Source organism: Haliotis rubra, unplaced genomic scaffold (genome assembly GCF_003918875.1).
Source record: "Haliotis rubra isolate DU_JTF1 unplaced genomic scaffold, ASM391887v1 Scf178, whole genome shotgun sequence".
Classification (NCBI taxonomy): domain Eukaryota; kingdom Metazoa; phylum Mollusca; class Gastropoda; order Lepetellida; family Haliotidae; genus Haliotis; species Haliotis rubra.
The window spans coordinates 33,862-58,049 of NW_025765758.1; the positions used below are offsets into that span (position 1 = coordinate 33,862).

Below are 24,188 nucleotides of genomic sequence, written 5' to 3' on the forward strand. Positions count from 1 at the left end.
TATAATTGTAAATCGGTATTACCAAGTTGGACAATGTACAAAGAATGTGCAAGTAAGCATTCTCTGTACAGGGAGCGATTTATGGATACATATAGCATGCACCAAGATCCATATCTTTCTTCTTAAATATCCCTGCTGAGTTTGTTTTGTTTTTAAAAGATTTGAAAGTGATTATGTTTTTAGCTCCAAAATTACAGTTTTATTTATTAGCCTTAGTCTATGTTTAACCTCCTCCTAGAATCACGTTCCTCCACTTCCTTGGAAGCTTCTAGAAGTGGCAGAATACTTGCAGGCTAAGTTACAAAATTAAAGCAGGTTTGGAAAATATTGTATTTATTTTGGTATTGTTTTGGTGCTAGGTTTTCCTTATTATTAACTTTAAAATATTGTTAATTCCACTTAGCAGTGTAGGGACCCTCAGAGGTACAGCTCATTTTGGAGCCTCGCCACACTATATATATGAAAGGATAGCTGACCCTTCATGACTTTTTTTCCTAAGCTGTGCTTGATTGCTTTAAAGTATATAAAGACGCCTTACAACCCTATTTTTGTAAAGGATACAGTACAGAGTACAAAAATAACCAATTGGTTTATGGTCTTTTAGAAATTATTATTGTTGGAAGTACATGTATATGTATGTATTGTTAAAGAGATAAAATACTTTTCAATATCTTGAAGTGATATACATTTGTGTTAAACCATTGCTTTTGAAAGTAATTTTATTATTGCCAGTTGCAGTGTATACTATACCCTGGTTTTTGCATAACATTTATATTTTTTGATGCTGTATGTTTAGATACACACTCATTGACGGCATTCTGTTGGAAGCACCAGCCATTTTGATTTAGCCCATAGCTGGTAATTATGTGTATTTTGGTAGCCTTTGTCTTTCATAATGCTATTTTCCGTAAGTGTAATAGTTGTCACTTGCCATATGTGTAATTATTAATGTTTATGTAATATTTTCTTTAAAGATTTAGTTGTATTTAAATGTTAGATTCTAAGACACGTATACATATATGGCGAGCGAGCAGAGCGAGATTGAATTTACGCCGCTTTTAGCAATATTCCAGCAAAATCACGGCGGGGTGACACCAGAAATGGGCTTTTACACATTGTACCCATGTGGGGAATAGAACCGGGTCTTCGGCGTGACGAGCCAACGCTTTACCCACTTGGCTACCCCACCGCCCCTCATATATTATGACATGTTCGAGAAATTCAGTGGTTAACACCGTCTGGCTTGGACACAAATAAAGAACTCTGCCCTACAGCTGGACCTTGTGTCATATCTGGGACTAGCCCGTCTACACATGTAGTGGAATAACTGTTACAAAATTGTTAGATCAGGAATTGTCGGAGTTCTACGACGCACTCAGCTCTGTTCCAGCTATATGGCGGCGGTCTGTAAAGAATCGAGTCTGGACCAGACAATTCAGTGATCAACAGGACGAGCATCGATTTACACAGGGATACGTTGACCAACCAGCAGTCAGAGAGTCTAACCACCCGATCCAGTTAGTCGCCTCTTACGACAATCATGAGTTGCTGAAGATCAATTCCTAACCCGTATCTTCACGGGTTAGATAGAAGCATTGTCTTGAATAGGTTTAAATACAATATAGACAAAGCCATGTTTTAAATGGATAACCATAACTATTCATTATCATCCTCAATCATTTGCGTTCAGAGTTAGACAGAGTAGACAAATGCAAAAAAGTGACAGTTACTTTTTATTTATACCCCTTGTCAGACCATTTCACCATCTAGGCCCAGACAGTACAACGAGGACTGGTTATCACCAGCATGTTATTGTTGTTTTGAGTATTTGTGGGCTACTACTGATTAGCATATGGAGACAAGCACTTGACATTTTAAAGTTTTAAAGTACACACAAAATCCACACATTGACAATATTACCAATCGATTAGGATGTTTTGGAACCAAGTTCGTTATATTCTCCAGAAACACACATACTTCCACGTCCCATCTGTTGACCGAGCGGGATAGTAGTCTTTGGATAAGGATTTGGGATGCAAAGGAAGTTTGGGGAGATGTCTGCATCTCGGGTGATGGTGACTGATACAAAAACTAGACAAAATCGTTCTTGTTTTTATGTGTCGAGAGTATTGTCTAGATTTTTAATGATACATGTTTGAGAAATCTCCATTTTTCTGAACGAAAATATGTAAACCGTACCTAAATACTCTGGCCTGGCTGTGAAGTTAGCACATTAAGACACTGTTGAGCCATACAGCTCACGCTCGGCTGTCAGATCTAACAAGTAGTAGGGCCTAAAAAGTTATGTCGTCTACACCTCCATGTCAAATGTTCATTCAAAATAAGTTCTGTTAATATTAGCAAAATCAGTTATCTCCCTTTGTAACACTGGCCCACCCCAGCTGTCAACGCGTCGGGCTCTACAAGTTCCGGAAACAGAGCTGGGTTAAAGGGCCTTGATTTATGAGTTGTGTTTTTGCACATATACTTAACCTTGTATTACAAAATTCAAGACGAGGGCATGTCACCCTAACGGACTGAACGTTTCTGCAAGGAAGGCGTTACGTCAAGGAGCCAACTTGCGACCCCCGGGTCTTACGATTACCTTTGCGCTACGATAGTTTAGTGGAACGTGGACTAGGATCGCGTTTCACCGAAAGCGACCGTAGCGCCAAGACGATCGTAACTTCGATACTACTTGCGGTAGACTTACGACAGTCGTAACGCTTCCTACACAGTTCCGTGCCCCGTCCCACAAAGCCATCATCCAGCGTTACGAATACCGTAGACAATGCTAAAGTATGGAGGTTACGACCACCTCAGCGAATTACAATCGCGGGGCCATGAAGGTTACAACAAACATTTCACAACAGTTTTAAAAGTAAACATATATTCTTAGCTAAGATGTGTTCAGCTACAAGATACAGAAAATTATCATATGCACCAGCCGAAGAAGTAGATCACACTTTTTACGCGCTTTTATTCGAAGTTTCAATAATGATTATAATAACAACTCGCATTTCCTGAGAAAACATTGTTGGGAAAGCCTCTAATAACTAAAAAGTGTAGAGACACGTTACAGACATTACTATCTAACGCTCACTGTTCTTTACTAAAAACATATACAAATACAACACTACTAACAAATACATCAAGTAAAAACGGAAAAAGAAATACTGATTAAAAGCATTATCAGGACGTTTCGTTTATCGGGGTGTGAACGTACGAGGTTTGATTGATAAGTTCCGTACAGAAGGAACTAGCGGATCACAGAGTGAGTGAGTGAGTTTAGTTTTACGCCACACTCAGCAATATTCCAGCTATATGGCGGCGGTCTGTAAATAATCGAGTCTGGACCGAACAAGCCAGTGATCAACAGCATGAGCATCGATCTGCGCAATTGGGAACCGATGACATGTGTCAACCAAGTCAGCGTGAGTCTGACCACCCGATCCCGTTAGTCGCCTCTTACGACAAGCATGGGTTACTGAAGATCAATTCTAACCCGGATCTTCATGAATGGGTCACAGAGGAAACTATGTGGACTTTATATGAAGTCACAGACGAATATATACACACCTGAAGAGAAAAACAAACAAAAACACTTGCTTGTAACATTTGAGAAAATTAGAGTTACTATACTATCAAGCGGGGCCTGTGACCTTTGGGAAACTTGAGGAGCGTAGTAGTGATGATGTGATTAAGAGGGCTTAACAATAAAAGTCCGTGAAGAGATAAATACAGCGTTAGAGAAGCATACGCCACCTCCAGAGTTTTTATGGTGTGAAGGAGCGGCGCAAGTAGCTGAGGAACGGGAATATAGGATTGAAGTGGTGAACCAAGTTTCACTCTCACGCAGTACATTATTGCAAGAATAATCCTGGATCAGTATCAGGATCAGAATCAACAATAGATCAGGATCAGAATCAACATTAGGATGAGGATCTGAATCAGCATCAGGATCAGGATCTGAATCAGCATTAGATCATTAGGGCCAGAATCAGTATTAGGATCAGGGTCAGCATTAGGATAAGGATCTGAATCAACATACATCAGGCTAGAATTCAGGATCAGAATTAGCATTAGATCAGGATCTGAATTGCATACATCAGGATCTGAATCAGCATACGATCAGGATCAGAATCAACATTAGAGGATCAGGATCAGCATTAGGATCAGGATCTGAGAATCCAACATTTAGGATCGGATCTGAATCCAACATTAGGATCAGGATCAGAATCAACATTAGGATCAGGGGTCAGAATCCGCATTAGGATCAGGATCTGAATCAGCATTAGGATCAGGATCTGAATCAACATTAGGATCAGGATCAGAATCTAACATTAGGATCAGGATCAGTATCGAGGATTCAGATGTGTGTTAGTAATGTTCTTGTGTGATGTGTGTAGGCGTGCCTACTCTCTCTGAGTTGAACGAATACTATTTGTAAATCTTTGAAGAGATTCAAAGGGCATGTTTCTAGTATTTGAGTTCGCAGAAATTGGTGTTCTTGCTAATACAGTTCCGAAAAAGAGAAATCAAGATATATATACTGAATATAAAATAATGTCGCGATAGCACGGTTCTTCAAGCACCTTTAACACTCTCCTACAGAGTTCCATGCGGCAAACTAGCATAGTAATTCTTTCTTAAGTATAGGTATGAAATGGATGATTCGTCATATCTAATGTCCATTCAATAGAAGGTACAGATTTCTTTTACTTTTGAGTTTGACGAGTTCGTACATCTAACTAAACATCTTTAGAATGGTTTGTTTGACAAAATATTCAAAACATGTAACACTATTTAAATTTGCGAAGATTCATGTTTGTTGTAGGTTGTACGGCTCCACGTGCTGTCATCGAAGCTGATGGAGATAAACGATGCAACAAGTTGATATCGTAAATATGTATTTTACGGTAAAAGACCTTAATGTCGCTGTAGTTAGAAGAATATACCTATAACAATGTAAAAACAATGCGCTGAAAAGAGCGCTTCGAAAAGGCTCGTGAGTTCAGTCTTCTATTATGAATAATATGCGCGTTTGTTTACAAACAAGAGAAAAGTCAGGTCGCGTGATAATGCAAGTTAGCCTGTAGCGGTGATGTTATGTTGGTCATCGCTGTGCCGGAGTGTGACACTTTACTCACTCTAATTAACAATCAAAGAGCAGGGGATTGAGTTCAAGGCGACAATTGCGGTTAACACATTTTCGGGAATCACATTGAGAGTTCACACAAAACAAAATGACCAAAAAATGGTACCATTAAGATACCTCAAAGTGGTATTGTGTGTGGCCTCCATGGGCATCGATAGAAAGCGTTGCATCGTCTATACAGGGAGAATGAATTAGCCGGTTGATGATGGCCGCGACGCCAGGTCCATTTTTTTAAATGCCAGATCGAGTCCAAGCGGTTGTCGGCCTTAGGTGGGGAGGTCATTCGGTCTTCTTTGAATCTCGTCCCAAATGTGTTCTGTGGACTCAAATCAAGACTGAGTGCAGGCTATTGTGTTTGGATGTCATGTTGCTTAGGAAGTCAATGTAACTCTGGCAGTGTGGGGCCAGTGTGTCTTTACTGGAAGATGTGATTTCTGTAATGTCAAAATGTGTGTGGTACAACGTGGGGTCTTGCGGCTTGGTCAATATAGCGTGCGAAGCTGTCACGTCATTTTCCTCATCCTGGACCAAGATTCTGAAACACCACGGTCAACGCTATGGTTCCAGACCGACCACCCCATGATGCTTGGACCACCCCATGAGTCACTTCCAACAACTCTGTTGGAAAACGGTTCCCCACGCCTTCACCATACTCTCCACTCTGCTTGTCGGCGGTATCAGCTTTCTTGAGATAAAAGCACAGTTCTCTATTGTCGATAACGCAAAATTGCTGCTGAGTTCCCCATCGCAGTCGGTTTTGGTGATGATGAGCGGTGAGAAAAGGACCACGATATGGTCGCAACTGACTGGCGAGAGGTTTCTCCGCGCGAAGCGATCGACGCACTGTATCGGCATGGGTCTGTTGTGAGTCAAATGGTCTGGCGTGCTGTTTTCGTCTCTCTGGAAGCGATCACCGCAGATGGTGTCGGCCTTGACGTTGGCCGATGTTACTGAACGTCGCCCCACTGCGTGGACGGTCTTGGATGCTGTCGATGACCTGATACCGCTCCTGCAGTCGGTAGACTGTCCTAACATGAACATTAAAATGATTGGCTACCCTCCGTGCGGTCTGCCAACTGCAATCGTCCTCTGATTTCTCGTAAGTCGTGCCATGGCGATTGTGTCAAAAACAAAATGATTTCAGGTGGGTTTTGGGACTCGCTTTCATTGGTAGGATTGTCACTATATGCACGTGCATTTTCATTTTTTCACGAATGTCATGCAGGTGCTTTACCACGTCTGTCATTTTAGGCGCGTTTGGTCGATATGCTTTTTCATCAGAAAACACACTGATGTTGGCAACAACTGTCGAATTTGGATTGAAAAACATGTTGATATAACGATACAATCATAATAAAGCACCATTTTGTATGAACAAAATTTGGCATTTGGTTTTGAAAAGCGACGTTTCTTTTTGTGGTTCGGTATATTAGGAAACCACTCGAGAAGATCTTGATAAAAGACTGCATGGAATCTTTGTTAGTCGAATGACTTGGAAATAACACCAAAATCTGTCGCAAGACCCGTGAAACGAAAGAAAAATATGGTCCATGTGATGTATTATCATGTCAGAAATAACCTTCCATTTGGCATGACAGTGTATTTCAACTGCCCTCAAACTCAAGAACCTTTCTGTTAAGAAATCTCGACCATGTTGTCCTTTCTCTTTAGCAATATGGCAAACAAAATGGAGCTTCACACACTGCACCCTAGCGGAGTTGCCTTAACTACTCTAGCCACCCCCAACAGCAGTGAAACCGTCGTACCTGATCATTGAAATCGAGCCGTTGCGAGTGGATTCTATCCACAAATTCCAGTGAGTTCAAGGTAATGAACAATACTATGGATTCACATGTATGTGACTTATACATGAAATGTATATGTGCCTGTACGTAATATGTATGTGCCCTGTACGTGACATGTATGTGACATATATATTGCCATGTATGTTATTTGTGTGTGTTTGTACAGAGTCCAGCAAATTTAGATGCTCAACCATGTACAACCCGGTGAGTTGTGATTTTTGTTCATTGAACTCAGTCGTTTCAAACACAATAGCCATTCAGATTACAATAGGTCCCAGCATGTTTGAGTTGACTCCATGGATCCGTCAGGATCAGTGAACTAAATTTCTACATTGTTTCATTAATCTGTCATCGATGGAGTGATGATGACTGTGTGTGTCACTATATCCTGACAATATTAGTCTCTGTTCATAATATCAATCACTAGTTTGTGTACATCGTATCTCTCAACAGATAATTCCAAACGTCTGCTCTATGCATTGTGTTCAGCTGATACAGTTTAAATTCATCACCCGAAGGCGGGTTTTTTCGTTCGATTCTCCATATGGACTCAATGAGAGAAGCCCATTTCTGGTGTCCCCCGACGTGATACTGCTGGAATATTTTAAAGAGTGCCTCAAACAATATTCTCACTCAATCACTCAATTACAGCCTGTGCCTTTCACAACCAGTATTCCCGGTGGTATCTACCCTGGCCGCATACTGAACATCAGTGGAATCCCCAACCCTGATTCGACCCGGTGAGTGTACACCTTGATATGTAGCACTCTAGTGGAGACCCCAATCATAATGCCTTCAGTTAATCTGTACCCTGACCACATGGCACACCAGTAGAGACCCTCATCCTCATGTCTTCAGTAAATCTTTTACCCTGGACCACATGACACATCAGTAGAGACCTCCATCCCTACATGTCGCTCAGTTAACCTGTTCCCTGAATCTATGCTGGCAGTCACCAGTAGAGACCCTTATCCCTGTGTCTTCAGTAAACCTATAATTTATTCATATGGCACATCTGTAGAGAGACCTCCATCCTCACGTCTTCCGGTAAATTTGCACCCTGAATGAAGTATTACGCACCTAGTAGAGTGACTCTTTATCCTCATGCCTTCTAGTAAATCTATATACCCCCGACCACATGACACATCTAGTAGAGACCTCCATCCCCACGCCTTTTAGTGAGAATCTGTACCCTGACCTAAGGGTACACAGTAGAGACCCTTATCCTCATGTGCTGATGTCTTCAGTAACTGACACATCGGTAAAGACCTCCATCCTCATCTGGTACTGTGCCCTGACATGGCACACCAGTAGACCTCCATCCCTTCACGTCTTCGGTAGCTCCCAAATTCTGACAACATGGCACGCAGTAGAGACCACATCCTCATGTCTTCAGCGTACATCATACCCTGACCACATGACACCGAGTAGAGACCTTCATCCTCCCCGTCTTCATAGTAAATCTGTACCCTGACCACATGGCACACCAGTAGACCTCCATCCTCGGCGTCTTCATAGTAATTCTGTTACCCTGACCACATATGGCACACCAGTAGAGACCTCCATCCCCGTGTCTTCAGCGCCAATCTGTACCTGACCACAAGGGCACATGTTCAGTAGAGACCTACATCCCCTTATGTCTTCAGTAAATCTGTTCCCACGACCACACCTGACACCACACCAGTAGAGACCTCCATCCCTCACTGCTGTCTTCTAGTAAATCCGGGTACCCTGACCACATGGCACACACCAGTAGAGACCTCCATCTCTCTACAGGTCTTCAGTTAATCTGTACCCTGACCACATGGCACACCAGTAGAGACCCCTATCCTCATGTTTTCTTGTAAATCATAATGTACCACATGACCACACATGACACATCGAGTAGACCCCATCCATCGCTCACGCTGTCTTCAGTAAATCTGTTACCCTGGACCATACATGCCAGACATCACCAGTAGAGACCCTCATCCCAATGTGTATTCAGTAAATCTATACCCTGACTACGTGGCACAACGTAGAGACTCTCCATCCTAATACCTTCGCAAATTCCATGCCCTGACCACATGGCACACCAGTAGGGAAACCCCCATCCGCAATGCTCCTGCGTGAACAAACACCCTGTGTGTACACCAGTAGGAAACCCTCATCGTAATGATCGACTTTTGTTTAAATAAATGTATACCCTGGTCTTCAAGTGGCAGATCCGGTGTAGACTCCCACAAATATGCATTCATTTTACATCCTGAGCCATTTTAGCACACCAGTAGAGACCTCATCCTCATGTCTTCCAGTAAATCTATACCCTGGACCACATGACACACCAGAGACCGACCTGTCATCCTCACTGCCTTCAGTGAAATTGGTACCCTGACCACATGGCGCACCAGTAGAGACCGACCTCCATCCTCATATGTTTTCTGAAGCTAATCTGTACCCTGACCACATGGCACACCTGTGAGAGACCCTCATCCCCAAGTGCTTTCAGTAAATCTATACCTCGCGACCACACTGACACATCAGTGAGACCTCCATCCTCACGTCTTCCAGTGCAAATCTGTGCCCTGACCACATGAGACACACCAGTGAGACCCTCATCCTAATGTGTATTCGGTAAAGTCTTATGCCTGACTACGTGGGCAATACCATAGTAGAGACTCTCCATCCCACAATACCTTTCGGTAAATCTGTACCCTGACCGCTACGGTAATACACCCAGTAGAAACCCCCATCCTAGTCAGCCGCCTTGTGAATGACAAAAACGTGTGGGTGCACACCAGTAGAAACCCTCATCGTTAATGAGATTTACTCAATGTATACCCCTGACCAAGTGGCAGATCAGGTGTAGACTCCCATATACATACATTCCATTATATCCTGACCATTTGGCACACCAGTAGAGACCTCCATCATCTCGTCTTCAGTATTAAATCTATACCCTGACCACATGACACATCAGTAGGACCACTCTCCATCCTCGTCGTCTTCTAGTAAAATCTGTAATTTGACCACATGGTACGTCACCAGTAGAGACCTCCCTCTCATCCCTATGGCAAGGCGGCAAGCAAGTCTTTTCTAGTGCTTTAATCTGTACCCTGACCACATAAGTACACCAGTAGAGACCCTCGCTATCCTCAGCAGAAGTTTTCGAGTAAATCTATGCATATACCGCGACTACATGACACACTATCAGTAGAGAGCCTCTCCATCCTCACACGTCTTTCAGGTAAATTTGCAGCTCCTGACCACATGAGCACTGTCAGCAGGTAGAGACCACTCACATCCTAATGTATTCAGTAAATCTATACCCTGACTGCATGTGGCACACCAGTGAGACCTCCATCCTAATACAGCTGGTAAATCTATACCCTGACCACATGGCTTTACCAGTAGAAACCCCATCTAACAAGCGTCTTCGGTGAACAAACACCCTGTGGGCAGCACCAGTAGAAACCCTCCCTCATCGTACTGACTTATACTAAATGTATGCCCTGACCAAATGGCAGGCAGGATCGGTGTAGACCCTCCCAAGCAAACATGCATTCATTTTTACATCCTGACCATTTGGCACACCAGTAGAGACCCTCATCCTCATGCCTTCAGTAAATCATATACCCTGACCACATGACACATCATCAGTAGGGACACTCTCATCCTCACGTCTTCAGTGTAAATCTGTACCCTGACCACATGGCACACCAGTAGAGACCTCCATCCTCATGTTTCATAGCGTTAATTCAGATTCTGACCATGTGGACACACCAGTAGAGAGACCCTCATCCTCATGTTTTCATAGTGAACCTATACCGCGACCATTCGTGACACACATCAGTAGAGACCTCCATCCTCACACACGTCTTCAGTAAATCCTGTACCCTGACCACATGATACACACTGTGAGACCACTCATCCCTAATGTATCTGTAGTAAATCTATATACCCTGACTACGTGGCACACCAGTGAGATTCATCCTCTAATAATACCTTTCTGGTAAATCTATAATTCTGACCACATGCCGGCACACCAGTAGAAACTCCCCATCCTAATGTCTTCAGTGAATAAACACCCTGTGTGGTACACCAGTAGAAACCCCCATCGTAATGAATGCTTCTACTAAATGTATACCCTGACCAGAGTGTGGCAGATCAGTGTAGACTCCTATATAACATGCATTCATTTATTATCCTGACCATTTGGCACACCAGTAGAGTCCCTCATCCGCATGTCTTCATTAAACCTATACCCTGACCACATGACACACCAGTAGAGACCCTCATCCGAATGTATTCTTTGTAAATCTATACCCTGACTGCATGTGGCACACCAGTAGAGACCTCCATCCTAATGTGTATTCATTAAACCTATACCCTGACCATGTGGCACACACCAGTGAGACCTCCATCCTAAACATCTCTTCAATTTAATTTATGCCCTGGCCATGTGGCACACAAGTTGAGACCAAATCCTATTTTTCAGTAAATCCAGACCCTGACCATGACAACATACCAGTGTAGAGGGCCCATCCTAATGCATGTCTTCAGCAATTATACATCCTGACCACGTGGCCACACAGAGTAGAGACCCCATCCTTCAGTAAATCGTGAACATGTGGCACACCAGTCGAGAACCCAATCCTGATGAATTAATTGAAAATATACCTAAATCACATTATCCTCACATTGCTCAGGGGCGGTGGGGTAGCCTAAGGGTTAAAGCGTTTGCTTGTCACGCTAGAGACACAGGTTTGATTCCCCACATGCGTACAACGTGTGAATCCCATTTCTGAGACCGCCTCCAGTGAGAGTGGAGCGTCCACCCGGAGAGCGGAAGGTCGCGGGTTCGATCCCCGACAGTGTCATACCAAAAGACGTTAAAATATGGTCCCTGCTTGGCGCTCAGTATTAATGGGTACAAAAAGGACCGGTCGTCTCGGAGTCAGTATAATGTGACTGAGTGGGGTATTCATGCTTCACTGCGGCATGGTATCTGAGTGAGCTAGCACTATAAAACCAGCTTAAGTCTGGGCTAGTACAAGCAGCCGCACATACACATACACCCGCATGCACGTCGTCATATGAGCGAAATATTCTCAAGCACGACGTTAAACCTAATTTCACCTCACCCCATTTCTGATGTCCCCGTGCCGTGATATTGCTGGAGTATAGCAAATAGCGGCGTAAAACCATACTCAGTCACTCACTTACATTGCTCAAGTGTGATGCTCTCAGTCTAGGGTTTGCCATGTTAGACTCGGTCAGTTGCAGGCTGCTCTGATACAACTGAATGTGCTGCAGTTATGCAAGCACCGTTTATTTTACCTGAGAGTATTACACACACTTCTTCCCTAGAACTTGTCTTTCCACCGCATTTGATTTTTGTTGTTGTCACTCAATGCATTTGAAACGTTTTTTAGTGTGAACAGTTTTAACTGAAGGAAATGATTAAACCTAGCATTATCTCGTAAACTGTTGTCATGGAAGCATTTGAACTGCAGATGGTGACAGAATGGATCATTGTTTGGTTTTGCATTTTAATTGTAGTTATCTGCCCTTGTCATGTACATGACCAGGACAGACATGATTGTAGACATTTCAGGATGGCTGTACATGTAATAAGATCAATACAAGGGCCTTTTCAACCCTGAGAACAACATTCACTCATTCAGCGTTTCCACCTGGTTGTAGGTTCTTCATAAGCCTGATGTGTGGTCAGAGTAGCCAAGCGGACATTGGCTTTCAGTTTGGTGTCAGATTCAACTATCTCGACGATTGCAACCAGACCGTCAGGAACCACAGAGTCAACAATGTTTGGGGGACTGAGGAGAAACACCAGAACTACTTCCCCTTCGTGCCCAATGCCGAATTCAACATGACCATCCTCATTGAAGAAGCCGAAATCAAGGTGAAACATTTAGATGTTTTCATGTGAAAATCCTCCTCAAATAAGATTATGAAGAACATGTGATGGAGGCAGTAAGATATAAAAGTAAATGTTTAAAGTACAACTGGTCACTTTTACCGTACTTACGTCTTCATTTGTAGGGGACATAACCTTTGTTATACTACTCTTAATGAGTTAATGACCACATAGTTTTAGAATACCAGGATTCATCATTTTGATGAAAGATGGTCCAATTACAGCACTGAGGTTATAATTTGTAGGGGACTTAACTCTTGTTATGCTACTCATTATGATTTAGTTACCACATATTTTTTTAATACACTCAGCCACTGATTTTGTCTGAGTGGGTTAGATGGATGACATTATGTTTTGGCGATTAAGTGCCTGACTCTGAGGGTTTGGGTTGGAATCCCAGAAGAGCCTAACAAAAGTACAAGAATCGGAATTTTACTGAGAAAGTTTTAGCTCAGATATAACATATGTTGCATATATTTGTTTCAAGTTTATCTGTCATTGATATAAATGAATAAGATTATCCTGAACTTATTTTGTTCACTATGGGTGGTTTACATGTGCTTTTAGAAACACTGTGTTTCTGATACTCTACATTTAATGTTTTTCAGGAAGGAAGGGCTTATGGAATAGGTGTCAATATTCCAGTCATGTATGATTGCTGACAATGTTAGCCTGTTAAATTAAGTTTTAGTAATTGTCAGTTGAGAATATTGTTGATTGAAATGACAAGGCTAGTCAAGTGATTCTCGCAGGGTAGATATTCTGGGTGATCGCTCTCTGCACTTCTGTTAAGTGACATTATTCAACCATCAGTGGATGGGTACCCGGTAGGACCAGATGTTAATGGGAAGGCAAAGCTACAAAACTGTGGACTTAATTCAACCAGCATTGGCTGAGAATCTGTAGGATGAGATGTTAATGTGAATGCAAAACTATAAACCAAAACAGTTTGTGTTCAGTACTCCCATGGAGATCCACTAGAGAGCTGGAGGATGTAGATATGGCGGCTAATGAAATGCCTCTTTATAACCTGCTAACTTCAGACCCCTGTATTCCAGGTTACCATCAACAACAAACACTTCTGTGAGTTCAATCACAGGATCCAGCCACTTAGCAGAGTTGACTTCCTGAACGTCGGGGGTGACGTCCGTCTGGTATCCGTCCAGATTCAGTAGGTCAGCTGACCACTTGACGCGGGGACTCCAGAGGACTGGACGCTGTCCCAGCGATGGAAGCCTACCACCTGCCGGCCCCAGTGTCCGACAATATATTTTACAATAAACATTTAGATAGACAGTAATGTAAAATAGATTCAAATGTCCTTCAGTCATGTTCTTGTGTTTTCGTTTTTCAAAAGCATTCGGAAAAAATACAGAAACTGTAAATATACGTACATTATTGACAGTGTAATGTTAGTTAAATGACATCTCAGTTGTTGTCACTGGATCCTTTCGCTCGGACACGATTTTTATGGGGATATATATTGATGAGACATATTTATCGTAGGTCACAACCTAGTACAATGCGTCCACGATGTTCCATATTTTAAGTATAGGTGGCGATTTCCTGCTTGCACCGTTCAGAATAACACGACTTAACCAAAAACATTCATCAAAATCTATAAGTTATCGTACACAAGGACATTACCTTGCTAACACACAACTTTTTCGCAACGTTGTTGGAAGGTTGTATATTGGTAACGTCATGATACAGCGTTGTTTTATAACGTTATGTCACAACGTAATAACAACGTTGCAAATTTACGTTAAAACGTTTTGCTTTCGGCTCCTCACAATGCTATAACGTTTCTTATAACTTGGTGTCACGATAGTTTTCTGTAATTATGGACGGAATATATCACTTGAAAGAATACAAAGAATTTGTCCACTATGTAACTCTGCTATAGAAGACGAAATACATTTTACCTTTGAATGTCCTTATTATGCAGAAATACGAACTAAATATATACCAGAACGTTTCTCATCTAAGTTGAGTAGAATAGGGTTTGTTTCTATTTTGTCATCGAATGATGCCGATGTAATATTTAGATTATCTCTATTTGTAAAACATGGAAAGGACCTAAGAAATAACTTGTTGAATCGGATTTCAGATTTACCTTACTCTAAAAAGTCCTTCTGATTACCAAAAATTGTTAAATGAATGTTATATTGTTATTTTTTCCACTGTATCTACTAATCGTTATATTCTCAACCAGTGTATTTACGTAAACTTGTATATGGGCTGATGGCCTTTGATACAATAGAACACCTTTGACTTGACTTTGATAGTTTTCTGTAAAACTTTTCACTTTGAGATTCTTTCTTCACTATTCAGCTACAGCTTCAGAAAACACTCGACCAAAACAACATGCACATTGACGAATAAACATTGAAGTGAATTTCTGCTTTGTGTCTTATTTACTGTTCACTACTGGGAAAACTATTCAACTATTACCGTTAAATAAAACCTGAAGACAACGTAAAATACGTTAGCTTCAAATAACTTGTGGTGACGTAAAACTGACGTATCACAATGTCAGGCCACAACGTTGTGACAATGTAAATTGGAGTCCACAGAATAACGTTGTAACAACGAAAGCATATATAACGTTGTATCCATTACTGTAATATGATTGGCTGCCTGAAGACACGTGCTTAGTTTTGACCAATCAAGATCCTTATAGCAGACTTTGGAAACCAATCATTATCAAATAACATAACTTGTTACCACTGCGAAAATACTCCTGGCAAAGCTAGGGTGATATTAGTGATGTTCAGAGCTTTCGAACAAAACAAAGTCAAACGAACCTTCTCGCTTGTTATTCATACAAAACTTCGAAAGCAAAGGTACTACCCGGTGTTGTGTGATGTTACCGAGCGGATAGCACTTGTATTGGGAGACCATACATGACAGTAAAAAAACATTATAATAATTTTCCGATTACGTAAAACTTGAAATATATCAGAAAGGTGTAAGAGGATATCAAGACATCTTACAAATGAAAAGAAAAACAAAACATAGTTACCAGACACTTATGTTCTACCACTGTCTTACCTAGTTACCTTTGGTTATCTCGCTTTAGGTCATGCGTGATATTTTAGCGTAGACTTTCTGGTCATGTCAGTTTACTGGATGTAAATCAGATTTGTATTTAATGTTATCTTAACAAAGGGGTTTGAGTCATTTTTGTATTCACGAGAGAGGAAGTCACAGTCAGTTGCACATTTAAAGCTTTCACAAGCAATATTAATGAATTTATGCGTGTAATTCATAATGTTATCAAATAATTCTAATAAAATCACATTATTTTTTGTGATAGTCATCTGAACAGGATTTTCTTCATAAGTGCCATGAAGTTCTGATTTATAGTGTAAATCGATATTACTAAGTTGGACAATGTACAAGAATGTTACTGTGTTATTCTCTGTACAAGAACGTTACATGGACCATATAGCATGCACCAGATCCATATCTTTCTTCTTTAATGCTCCTATGTTGATTTGCTTTTTTTTAAAGATTTGAAAGATTATGTTTTTAGCTTAGTACAGTTTTATTTATTGTATGGTTCTATTTACAACCTCCCCTGAGTCACGTTCTCCACCCACATGAAGCTAAGAAGTTTAAAATTAACTTAAGTTACAAGTGCAACAGGGTGGGAAATATTGTATTCATTGAGGTATTGCTTGGTGCTAGGTTTCAATTATAAACTTTAAAATATTGTTAATTCCATAACGAGGTAGGGACCGTCAGTACAACTCATTTGGAGCCTCGCCACCTATGCAAGGATAGCTAACCCTTGTTGGAAGTACATGTATATGTACATGTATGTGTTGAGAGAAAATACTTTTCAATATCTTAGTGATGTATTTGTGTAAAACCATTGCTTTGAAAGTAATTTGTATTGCAGTTATGATGTATTTTATACTAGTTTTTTGCATAATATTTATATTTTTTATGTTGTGTTTGGATACATACTATTGACGGCATTCTGTTGAAGCACCAGCCAGTTTGATTTAGCCCATAGCTGGTAATTATGTGTATTTTGGTATCCTTTGTCTATAATGCTAATTTCCGTAAGTGTAATAGTTGTCACTTGCCATATGTGCATTTATTAATGTTTATTAATGTAATATTTTCTTTCAAGATTTAGTTGTATTTAAATGTTAGATTCTAAGACACGTATACATATATTATGACATGTTCCAGAATTCAGTGGTTAACACCGTCTGGCTTGGACACAAATAAAGAACTCTGCCCTACGGACCTTGTGTCATATCTGGGACTAGACCGTCTACACAAGTAGTGGAATTTCTGTTACAAAATTGTTAGATCAGGAATTGTAGGAGTTGTTTCGTGGCAGTTCGTTTCTTTTCCGTAGATGCACCAATCTAACACGGTAGCTTTGTCAGAGTAGAAAAATACCAAGAATTTGACAGTTACTTTTATTTAAATCCCTTGTCAGACCATTTCACCATCTGAGCCAGACAGTACAACGAGGACCGGTTATCACCAGTATGTTATTGTTGCTTTGGGTACTTGTGGGCTACTACTGATTAGTAAAGGGAGACACGCACTGGACATTTTGAAGTTTTAAAGTACACACAAAATCACACATTGAGAATATTACCAATCGATTGGGATGTTTTGGAACCAAGTTCGTTATATTCTCTAGAAACATGTACTTTCCACGTCCTATCTGTTGACTGAGCGGGATAGTAGTCTTTGGATAAGGATTTGGATGCAAAGGAAGTTTGGGAGATGTCTGCATCTCGGGTGATGGTGACTGATACGAAACTAGACAAAATCGTTCTTGTTTTTATGTGTCGAGTATTGTCTAGATTTTTAATGATACATGCTTGAGGAAATATGTAAATCGTACCTAAATACTCTGGCCTTGGCTGTGAAGTTAGCACATTAAGACACTGTTGCTTGGCTGTCAGATCTAACAAGTAGTAGGGCCTAAAAAGTTATGTCGTCTACCTCATGTCAAATGTTCATTCAAAATAAGTCTGTTAATATTAGCAAAATCAGTTATCTCCCCTTGTAACACTGACCCCAGCTGTCAACATCGGGCTCACAAGTTCCGGAAACAGAGCTGGGTTAAAGGGCCTTGATTTATGAGTTGTGTTTTTTTGCACATATACTTAACCTTGTATTACAAATTCAAGACGAGGGCATGTCACCCTAACGGACTGAACGTTTCTGGGAAGGCGTTACGTCAAGAGCCAACTGCGACCCCCGGGTCTTACGATTACCTTTGCGCTACGATAGTTTAGTGGAACGTGGACTAGGGTCACGTTACACAAAGCGACCGTAGCGCCAAGACGATTGTAACTTCGATACTTTAACGTAGACTTACGACAGTCGTAACGCTACACAGTTCTGGGCCCCGTCTCACAAAGCCATCTCAGCGTTACGAATACCGCAGACAATGCTAAAGTATGGAGGTTACGATCACCTCAGCGGTACAATCGCGGGCCATGAAGGTACAACAACATTTACAACAGTTTTGAAAGTTAACATATATTCTTATCTAAGATCTGTTCTGCTACAAGATACAGAAAATTATCATATGCACCAGCCGAAGAGTAGATGACACTTATACGCTTTATTCGAAAGTTTCAATAATAATTTGTTTTAAATAATAAGTTTTTAATAACAACTCGCATTTCCTGAAAACATTGTTGAGAAGCCTCAAATAACTAGAAAGTGTAGACAAGACACGTATAGACATTACTATCTAACACTCCTGTTCTTTACTAAAAGCATATATAACACAACACTACTCACCACAAATCAAGTAAAAACGGGAAAAGAACTATTGATTAAAGCATTATCAGGACGTTTCGTTTATCAGGGTAGTGAACGTACGAGGTTTGATTGATAAGTTCCGTACAGAAGGAACTGGATCACAGAGTGAGTGAGTGAGTTTAGTTTTACGCCACACTCAGCAATATTCCAGCTATATGGCGGCGGTCTGTAAATAATCGAGTCTGGACCAGACAAGCCAGTGATCAACAGCATGAGCATCGATCTGCGCAATTGGGAACCGATGACATGTGTCAACCAAGTCAGCGAGTCTGACCACCCGATCCCGTTAGTCGCCTCTTACGACAAGCATGGGTTACTGAAGATCAATTCTAACCCGGATCGTCATGAATGGGTCACAGAGGAAACTATGTGGACTTTATATGAAGTCACAGACGAATATATACACACACGGAGAAAAAACAAACAAAAACACTTGTAACATTTGAGAAAATTAGAGTTACTATACTAAGCAGGGGCCTGTGACCTTTGGGAAACTTGAGGAGCGCGTAGTGATGATGTGATTAAGGGCTTAACAACAAAAGTCCGTGAAGAGATAAATACAGCGTTAGAGAAGCATGCCACCTCCAGAGTTTTTATGGTGTGAAGGAGCGGCGCAAGTAGCTTGAGGAACGGGAATATAGATTGGAAGTGGTGAACCAAGTTTCATCCTCAGCCGCACATTATTGCAAGAACAATCCTGGATCAGTATCAGGATCAGAATCAACAATAGGATCAGGATCAGAATCAACATTAGGATGAGGATCTGAATCAGCATCAGGATCAGGATCTGAATCAGCATTAGGATCAGGGTCAGAATCAGCATTAGGATCAGGGTCAGCATTAGGATAAGGATCTGAATCAACATTAGCATCAGGGTCAGAATCAGGATCAGAATTAGCATTAGGATCAGGATCTGAATCAGCATTAGCATCAGGATCTGAATCAGCATTACGATCAGGATCAGAATCAACATTAGGATCAGGATCAGCATTAGGATCAGGATCTGAATCAGCATTAGGATCAGGATCTGAATCAACATTAGGATCAGGATCAGAATCAACATTAGGATCAGGATCAGAATCAACATTAGGATCAGGGTCAGAATCCGCATTAGGATCAGGATCTGAATCAGCATTAGGATCAGGATCTGAATCAACATTAGGATCAGGATCAGAATCAGCATTAGGATCAGGATCAGTATCAGGATTCAGATGTGTGTTAGTATGTGCTTGTGTGATGTGTGTCTTAGAGGCGGTACCTACTCCTCTCTGAGTTGAACGAATACTATTGTAAATCTTTTGAAGAGATTCAAAAGGACATTTCTAAGTATTTGAGTTCATAAAATTGGTGTTTCTTGCTAATATGCAGTTCCCGAAAAAGAGAAATCAAAGTCTCATATATACTGAACCATAAAATAAATGTCGCACCGATAGCGGTTTCTTCAAGCACACACTTTAACACTCTCCTACCCAGAGTTCCATGCGGCAAACCAGCATAGTACCTCTGCCACAGGCAAGAAAAATGTGACGATTCGTCACATCTTGCAATGTCCATTCAATATAATGTACAGATTTCTTTTACTCTTTTATTTTTGACGAGTCTGCACATCTAACTAAACATCTTTAATAGAATGGTTTAGTTTCTCTGACAAAATATCCAAAACATGTAACACTATTTAAATTTGCGTAGCGATTCTATGTTTACATAGGTTGTACGGCTCCACGTGCTGTCATCGAAGCTGATGGAGAGCAAACGATGCAGCCAGTTTGGTATCTAAATATGTACTGTCATAGACCTTACTGTCGCAGTTGTGGAAGAGTATATATGTAACAATGTAAAACAATATGAAGAGAGCGCCGAAAAGGTTTCGTGAGTCCAGTCTCTTCTTATTATGAATATGCGCGTTTGTTTACAAACAAGAGAAAGTCCGGTCACGTGATATGCAAATTAGCCTGTGGCAGTGATGTTATGTTAGTCATCGCTGTGCCGGAGTGTGACACTTTTACTCACTCTAATTAACAATCAAAACGGGGGATTGAGTTCAAACTTGACAATTATGGTTAACACATTTTCGGGAATCACATTGAGAGTTCACACAAACAAAATGACCAAAAATGGTACCATTAAGATACCTCAAAGTCAGTATTGTGTGTGGCCTCCATGGGCATCGATGAAAGCGTTGCATCGTCTATACAGGGAATGAATTAGCCGGTTGATGATGGCCATAGGCACTTGAGTCCATTTTTTTAAATGCCAGATCGAGTCCAGAAGCGGTTGTCGGCCTTGGGTGGAGGTCATTCAGTCTTCTTTGAATCTCGTCCCAAATGTGTTCTATTGGACTCAAATCAAGACTGAGTGCAGGCTATTGTAGTGTTTGGATGTCATGTTGTCTTAGGAAGTCCAATGTAACTCTGGCAGTGTGGGCCAGTGTGTCTTGCTGGAAGATGTGATTTCTGTAATGTCCAAAATGTGGTACAACGTGGGGTCTTATGACTTGGTCAATATAGCGTGCAGCTGTCACGTCATTTCCTCATCCTGGACCAAGATTCTGAAACACCACGGTGCTAACTATCTGGTTCAGACCGACTGCACCCCACACCATGATGCTTGGACCACCCCATGAGTCACTTTCAACAATACTCTATTGGAAAACAGTTCCCCACGCCTTCACCATACTCTCACTCTGCCATCGACAGTATCGGCTTTCTTGAGATAAAAGCACAGTTCTCTATTGTCGATAACGCAAAATTTGCTGCTGAGTTCCCCATCGCAGTCGGTTTTGGTGATGATGAGCGGTGAGAAAAGGACCACGATATGGTCTGTGACAGCAGAGGTTTCTCCCGCGCAAACGTCGACGCACTGTATCGGCATGGGTCTGTTGTGAGTCCAAATGGTCTGGCGTGCTGTTTTCGTCTCTCTGGGAAGCGATCCTGCAGATGGTGTCGGCCTTGACGTTGTGATGTTACTGAACGTCGCCCACTGCGTGGACGGTCTTGGATGCTGTCAGTGACCTGATACCGCTCCTGCAGTCGGTAGACTGTCCTAACATGAACATTAAAATGATTGGCTACCCTCCGTGCAGTCTGCCAACTTGCAATCGTCCTCTGATTTCTCGTAAGTCGTGCCATGGCGATTGTGTCAAAACAAAAATGATTTCAGGTGAGTTTGGGACTCGCTTTCATTGGTAGGATTGTCACTATATGCACGTGCATTTTCATTTTCACGAATGTCATACGGAACCTTTTACCACGTCTGTCATTTTAGGCGCGTTTGGTCGATATGCTTTTTCATCAGAAAACACACTGATGTTGGCAACAACTGTCAATTTGGATTGAAAAACATGTTAATATAACGATACAATCATAATAAAAACACCATTTTGTATGAACAAAATTTGGCATTTGGTTTTGAAAAGCGACGTTTCTTTGTGGTTCAGTATATTAGGAAACCACTCGAGAAGATCTTGATAAAAGACTGCATGGAATCTTTGTTAGTCGAATGACTTGGAAATAACACCAAAATCTGTCGCAAGACGTAACGAAAGAGAAAAATATGGTCCATGTGATGTATTATCATGTCAGAAATAACCTTCCATTTGGCATGACAGTGTATTTCAACTGCCCTCAAACTCAGAACCTTTCTGTTAATCTCGACCATGTTGTCCTTTCTCTTTAGCAATATGGCAAACAAAAATGGGCTTCACACACTGCACCCTAGCGGGTGCCTTAACTATACAGCCACCCCCAACAGCAGTGAAACCGTCGTACCTGATCATTAAAATCGAGCCGTTGCGAGTGGATTCTAATCCACAAATTCCAGTGAGTTCAAGGTAATGAACAATACTATAGTTCACATGTATTTCTTTGAATTATAGCATGGCCTGCTTTTATGTAAATTTTACTTATCCATCGAATGCACCATCAGAACTGAAAATGAATTCCTAGCTGAGAATCACTTGAAACAACAGACACAGCAGCATGACGGCATCATAAGGACTGAAGTTTGGACTTTGGTTGTCTTCGATATCCCTGCTTAGACCTGAAGCGTCTCTGTTTGTGTGACCAACGTCTTGCAGGAAGACCACAACAGACACATGGCACATGCAAAACGGTTCACATTGATACATCGCCTTGTACTATGTTGTTAGCATGCGATCTCTCAAAGGACTGAATAAACAAGGCGCCTATGTATTGTGTTCTTCAAAACAGTGATGATGAAGCCTTAACGACCAGCTCAATGAGAAGGCACAGACCCGAACACAGTACCCCCACCAGGAGGGCGAGTGAGACCGACACCAGCTTCTCCAGACCTATCGGCTTGGCCCCTGTTTCTGTTGAAGCACATGCGCTATCGTTCAGCCTCGGGTTCCACTTCCTGAACCAGTATTGCATCAAACCGATCTCCTGAACCATTGTGACCCTGCAGTTTAGAAATAATTTGGTTGTTAAAAGATTGTGTTTCTCAGTGTCAGAATGAAGTAAAGATGTTTTTGGTTTGTCTCTGTGCTGATTCAACAGGGTGAATCCGCATTTTAGTAACACCGTGAATATTAAAAGATCGTGATTCTCAGTGTCAGAATGATGAAGAGAATTTTTACTTTTGTTCTATTTCGGTTTTGATGCACCTATGTTATTCTGAATGTTAGTAACATCTTGACTATTTGAAACAATAACAATGGATTGATTTTCAGCGATCGAATAATTGATAATTATTTTATTGTTTAATTCGGTGGTCATGTTCAATTATCATATTTCTAAAATTCTTAAAGGTGCGCAGTTATCCTAATACAGCTTATTCCGGAGCCCAAAGTATTTAGTTCTTGGTAATGTTTTATTATCTGATCGCTTTTATATTACAGTAACGGAAACATGCAAGGTATCTTAGCGCTTTTATATTTCAGTAACGGAACAATGCAATGTATTTTAGCGCTTTTATGTTACAGTATCGGAAATTGCAAGGTATCTTAGCTATTACATATTACAGTACCAGAATAATCCAAAGTATCTTAGCGTTTAAATATTTGTAAAGGAACTATAAAAAGTATCTAAAGTAGCGCTTTTATATTACAATAACGGAATAATCCAAGGTAACTTAGGGCTTTTGAAACAATCCAAAATAAACTGCCTGGATGATTCGTGTAATGGCTGCATAAACTAAAGAAATTTGTATCCGATGATGTTCAACTTGATACGGGAATCACAACTCCGTTTGGACCTTCGGTTATCGACTATTTTCAGTCAAGTAACGTCTTCATAACGTTTGCGTCAAATCCATATTTCAAATGTACATACCTTCTTGCCAGGCAGATTAAAACCGAGAATATATTTTCTTAAGGGTTCTCTATTATCATCGAAGAAATTCCACATTCAAACATAATACTTACTCCTCAGAAAACATATCTGTTAGCGGTGAATCTTGTGGCAGGACCAAACTGTATTGCATGGGTTCAAATGTTTCCTCGAGTATATACAAGTCACAAAAGCTCTGGCGAACACAT

General features: G+C 41.1%; 1 protein-coding gene across 1 annotated transcript in view; it reads left to right on the forward strand.

Moving 5' to 3' along the window:
• The window catches only part of LOC124273195 (galectin-9-like), a 36,945-nt gene extending 22,890 nt beyond the window's left edge, over positions 1-14,055 (forward strand). Inside the window, exons 8-10 of the mRNA XM_046708414.1 lie at positions 7,615-7,703; positions 12,649-12,865; positions 13,939-14,055. Coding sequence (XP_046564370.1) covers positions 7,615-7,703; positions 12,649-12,865; positions 13,939-14,055 — 423 coding nt within the window. The remainder of the gene's footprint in view (positions 1-7,614; positions 7,704-12,648; positions 12,866-13,938) is intronic.
• The last annotated feature ends 10,133 nt before the right edge of the window (positions 14,056-24,188 follow it).